At 36.7% G+C, this 5547-nt stretch overlaps 1 protein-coding gene across 3 annotated transcripts in view; it reads left to right on the forward strand.

Moving 5' to 3' along the window:
• The first annotated feature begins 2145 nt into the window (after positions 1–2145).
• Positions 2146–5547, forward strand: part of LOC135195101 (uncharacterized) — a 22366-nt gene continuing 18964 nt past the window's right edge. Inside the window, exon 1 of one of the 3 annotated variants that reach the window (XR_010310069.1) lies at positions 2146–3473. Coding sequence is in view for 2 of the 3 variants with exons in the window: in XM_064221482.1 (XP_064077552.1) it covers positions 2426–2430 (5 nt within the window). In the remaining variant the exon portion in view is untranslated. The remainder of the gene's footprint in view (positions 3474–5547) is intronic. The other 2 variants (XM_064221482.1, XM_064221483.1) reach the window with 2 other exon arrangements.

Here is a 5547-nt window from a genome sequence, read left to right on the forward strand (position 1 = left end):
ACGAACAAACAAATGACACCCAAAACGAAAACCTACCGGCGATTATAATGAGGGAGGAAGTCACGTTCTGGATTTCACTTTTACAGGTAAAAGCAAAAACAAACAATTCTCTAATATTCTTTCTACAGAATTTAGTTTCCAAAAATGAGAGGAATCCGTCGAAATGCTCCTGTCTCGACAAGAAAAGTTTTATTCTATTTTTTTTTCTTTTTTTGGCGATTGCTGTAACTTATGAATCTCGTCTCAACAGTGAGAATAACAGTAACAATAATATAAACTTTTTTGGGTGATGAAACAATAATGGCCATGGCTGACGATTATCATAAACACTCTTGCCAAACACGACACTTCTTTTATCCAAAACGCTAATTCACTTCATCCAGATTCAATTTTCAAGAGCGATTTCTATTCCACTCCAAATGTCTCGCTCCCGGTCTTGACTTCGTTGCATCCAGAATAATTCAGTTTGGGGAAATTGACCTCCGCCCTTACCCCTCCGACCCTCTTCCAGTTATCTCGATTCGTCTCCCTCTCTCATCGTTCTTTCTGCTCTCCCCTCTTGCCAGTGTTTGGTCTCTTCCTCGGTCCTAGAAGACTTTTTCAACCTCAGTTTAAGAACTAATTGAGCTTGAATTTGAGAAGTCTAAAAGCAACTAGCTTTGCCGATTATGTTTTTATTTGTGTACACGAAGTGATAGAAAGCAAGATCAAGGACAATTCTTGATTTATCTTAGGAAAAATGTTTACTTTACTTTATTTCGGGATTATGCGTGCTAGTGGTTTTTGCGCTCGATATATATATATATATATTATATATTATAGCTATATAATAGGCATATAATATATAGGCAATATATATATATTATATATATATATATACATATATATATATATATATATATTATATATATATATATATATATATATATATATATATATATATCATATATATATAATGCCAAAGTCCGACTGAAAACTTTAGCAAAAGAGAAATGGAGTTTATTGTCTTTCCCTGTAAAACTCCCTTCCATTATTTTCATTTAATACTTACCATCAAAATAACCTGTTCAGTGATTTGTGCTTTTTGCTGATGCCCTGACATGCATATAGATTTGATAATTGCCTGTCTTCTGTATTGATCAGAAGATTAGAAAATTATGTTCTCGAGCAACAAATCTGAATATGACATAAGTCAGCGTTGTCTCAGGATGATAAAGTCACTGGATAGCCTTTACTCTTCCAAAGTTTCACTCCGCGGTTACACTCTAACAGCTGATGAGGCTGAGACTATTATTTATTAAAGCTTTTGATTTTTGATGTTCTCTATTTATTCTAAATAGTAATCTTGAATAATTATGTTATGTAGGACTTACACTTACTATCCCTTCTATTCACCCTTTCATGAACGTTCTGTGTAAGCGTATGCAAACAACAAGGTATGTAGTTTCAATGTGACCCAGTTAGCTCATCTCACATTCAACTTTTATTCTTAAAGATGAAAGAAAAGGTCGCTCCACGAAGCACGAGAGGGCGTGCAGGGTCAAAGTGAATGCACATTTCGAGAGTAGAGCTGTTAGACGAGTTACTGATGAGTCCTTATGACAGTTTGTAACAAAGATTGGGATTTTCAGTATTCCCAAATCGATCACACTTCAGCGAGTTAATAATTCCAGAAGTCTTTTGTATCATCTGATTTTAGTAATAAAAAGTGTATATATATATATATATATATATATATATATATATATATATATATATATATATATATATATATATATATCATCAAATCAGTATCATTGCGTTATTCCGCTACAGCTGGTATTCATGTGGAAACAAGATAAAAACTCTGAACCTACTATTCAAATGAACTGTATAGGTAAAAATTTGATATTTATAACAGAGTATATGTTACTCAGATAAAAGCATAGATATTTATACATGCACACGGACACACACCGACGAAGTTAATTACACAGTATGCGCATTAAAACAAAAATGTAAACAATGCTCAACATCCTTTACATAACTGCCAGGACGAGTGTTCCACAGACCCCAGTATCGGAACATCCCAAAATATAGAGGAGGGAAATTCTGTGCTGAAATGAAACCTTAGATGCAACGAGGAACGTAATATCATCTGTCCCTTCAGTGGCTTGAATCATAACTGTCCTTGTTAAGATGAGGACACCATCACTTGGAGCAATTATGTCAATTACTGTGGAAACAGCTACCCAGAACGTCCGCCGTGATCTCGCAGTCTGTGAGGAAGCCCGACTCAGTGCTGGCCTCCTTGGTGATAATTTCCTCATGAGTTCGTTCGCGCGGACTATTGCCGTGCCGAAACAGTTACTGTGAACAGCGGTTGGAAAACGCTTGTACAGATATTTCGATTGGTTCCTTGTGCAGATTGTGTGTACTACGAAGAATGAAGTGAGTAATTATTAAGGACAGCTTTCATAAAGTTCTGACCCCTAATTAATTTGAAGGGCCCAAGCAGTTATGTAACAAGGTGAAATAAGAAAATTTACTGCGTAAACATGCAAAGAAAGAAGTAAGTTGCAGAAATATAAAACAAATTAAGTGTATAGAACCAGCGTGCGCTATGTGTTCTTTAATCTAAAGGAGACATGTGGTGTTGTATATAGTATTATAACTTTCCATTTTCTCCGTCTTTATCAAACGTAACCAGGAAAATAATCCCATTGTTCAGGCTGGAACGAGTGATTACACAAAAGACAACTTCTACCAAGGTTTTAAAGTCCTTACAAAAGACACCTGATAACGATTATAACCACATTTACGTGTTGTATAGCCACTATTGTATCCTGTTGAAGCAAGAAAACTTTTGGAATACAACTTCTAATTACATCCTCAAGCAGAGAGTGAGTTCTCAAATTGCCATTAGAAAAAGATGATCCATGACATTTTCGTTTTCTGGAAAAATTGCTGCAGTTTGTTATTGTGTGTTATGCCTCTTAAAATTAGAGGTATGTTGGATGGCACCTCGTGCCCTTTTGTAGGCTGACTTTTAAGACAGTTCAACAAAGTATAAAAGCAAAGTAGACTGAAAAAGTTAGGCCTAGGCTCAAGAACCGACGTTAGAGTGGGGAGATGTTTTGGGAAACGTAAGAACCCCTTTGCACCGAAGGCAGTATGGAGAGATCAGAGACGGTTAAAAATTAGCATGTAAAGTACGTAATTGCCTGAGACGATTACGAAATATCCTCCGGATACGACAAATGAATGAAGCTAGCAATCCTCATTACATTTGCCCATGTCTAACGAGAGGTTGACGTAAACATCACGGGCATTCGTCTCTAATACTAGGCCTACTTTTGTGAACTTGTAACTCCTGATGCTTTTCCCGGTGGATCGACTTTGGCCTTTCCTTTGCTAGAGGTTTGAAGATGGAGTCGCTACACCGTGGCTACGTTTTCATTTGCTAATTGGTGTTAAAAATATGAATTTTGACAGTAAGTATTGTTTATTCTTTCGTTTGTGGTGGTTTGGTTGCATGAAAGATATTTTTACTGAAACTGCCAGTAAGGCTACTCTGTGATCATTATCATTAACTCAAGTATTTGACTTGGGATTGTACAAATTATCAATACATTATTTCGATGAACTGTTGCGCCCTGTCTTCGAAATGTCAAGGAAAGGTTAGGTCAGGATGTTTCACTTAGACGTTCTTTTGAAAGCGGTAGTAACGACGCGTCGGGTATTTTTTTGGAAATTTCAGTTTTATAGTATTTGGGTTACTTATTAAGAATTTAGTTATTTTTTGGGGATCGACTGTAACTAACCCAAGGGGCTAGTACTGAACAAAGCGAAATGCATTTAAAGCCCCAATCCTTAGTGGCTGTCGTATTCACGGGAACGTTCCTTGCAGTCAGTGCGGAGTTAGCCTAGAATTACGGCCTGGCGACGTTTAGACGTCGTTAAGTTTTAATGTGTATTACGATGAATCACATTCTGCAAAATTACTGTTTGCTGTTCATTTTAAATTTTTTATTTCATAAATATATTTCTTAGACAAAACTTACATTTAATGGGACATTCATTTTTTAGCATATGACCAACATTTATCCCTTGGTCTTCTGTAGAGGCCTTTACTTCCATTCAGATCCATTATATCATATGATTAAAACTAAGTTGAGATCATAAATAATTAAAAATTAAAAATAATTAAAAAAAGGGTATTGCCATTGTTTTAAAATGAAGAACTTCTATCATTACAGGGAGTGTTAAATACGGCTAATGGATGTTTGACATTCAGGGAACGTTACTGCAACGTTGCAACCATACTTTTAGTTTCTTAGTATGTTCATAATGTATATAATAAATTGTAGAAAATTTTGCAGAATCACCAATGTCAATGCAAAACGGAAGAAAACTGCAACTAGAAATCTTAGCCAATAAGAAAGAATATACATACATCACTGCAGCTGCTGGCCAGGGGACTTATCCTTTGGCCAGCAGATGCAGCGCTATCTATAGTTATGCTTATTGGCTCAGATTTTTTGTTTCAACTGTCCTCCGTTTTGCATTGGCGGTTCTGCAAAATTGATTACAATTTACTATACATAATGAACATATTAAGAAACCGAGTATGGCTACAACGTTGCAGTAACGTTCCTTGAATGTCAATCATCCACCAGCCTATTTATAAACCGTTTTTAACGTGTCAAATACGTTCGGTGTTAGCTAAGAACGTTGCAGCAACGTTTCCTGAATGTCAAACATCCACCAACCTACTTGCAACCTGTTTGCAACGTTGCAAATACATTCGGTGTTAGCTGGGTAGTACTAAACGCGGCGAAATACATTTGAGCCCCCCAGGGCAGGAGTTTTCAAAAAACCTTGGGTATGTGTACCACAAGGGGTCTCGGATGAATGCACTCGCTAACCTTCGATGAGCTTCAGCAAAAGCTGCTCCTCGGCCAACTAGGATAGTTGATGAAAACAGTTTCATTCATTTCATCAACTCCATTTGCAGCTGATGTAATAATAACGTATTTTGTTTTTGCAGCTCAGTACCATAACCTTGAAAATTTACTGCATAGCCAGAGGTAAATGATTACAAGAAGCTCTTTATTTGTTTATGGAATTCTTCGTTTACAATATTATTGGTTATGTCTGGAGAGTTATGTATTACTTCCCCACTGTAGGTACAGTACTTGTAAATATACACACTGGAATGTTTTTCCCGAGTTGGTTGTGTTTTCCACGTTATACATAGTGAAAGGGCTACCTACATATACTGACATTACAAATGCCCGAAATGGTACGGGGGGAGGAAAAGTTTGAAAACCCCGCTTTCAAATGTCCCCAAGTGCATTTTGTTATCTATCTGAAATTTCAGGCACTTCGAGAAATTCCTGGTTTCGCTATCTGCCCGTAACTTATGCGTTAATTTTAGATGAGAAAGCTTGCAGTTTTACTTGGTCGACTGGAGGTTATTTTTTTTGTTAGGGCGAGACCCTAGAAAACTCCGTCCACCTGAGCTGAACAAACGAAGCGAGCTTTGAGGCTAGCGAGGGATGTCTC

This window comes from Macrobrachium nipponense, chromosome 15, assembly GCF_015104395.2.
Source record: "Macrobrachium nipponense isolate FS-2020 chromosome 15, ASM1510439v2, whole genome shotgun sequence".
Classification (NCBI taxonomy): Eukaryota; Metazoa; Arthropoda; class Malacostraca; order Decapoda; family Palaemonidae; genus Macrobrachium; species Macrobrachium nipponense.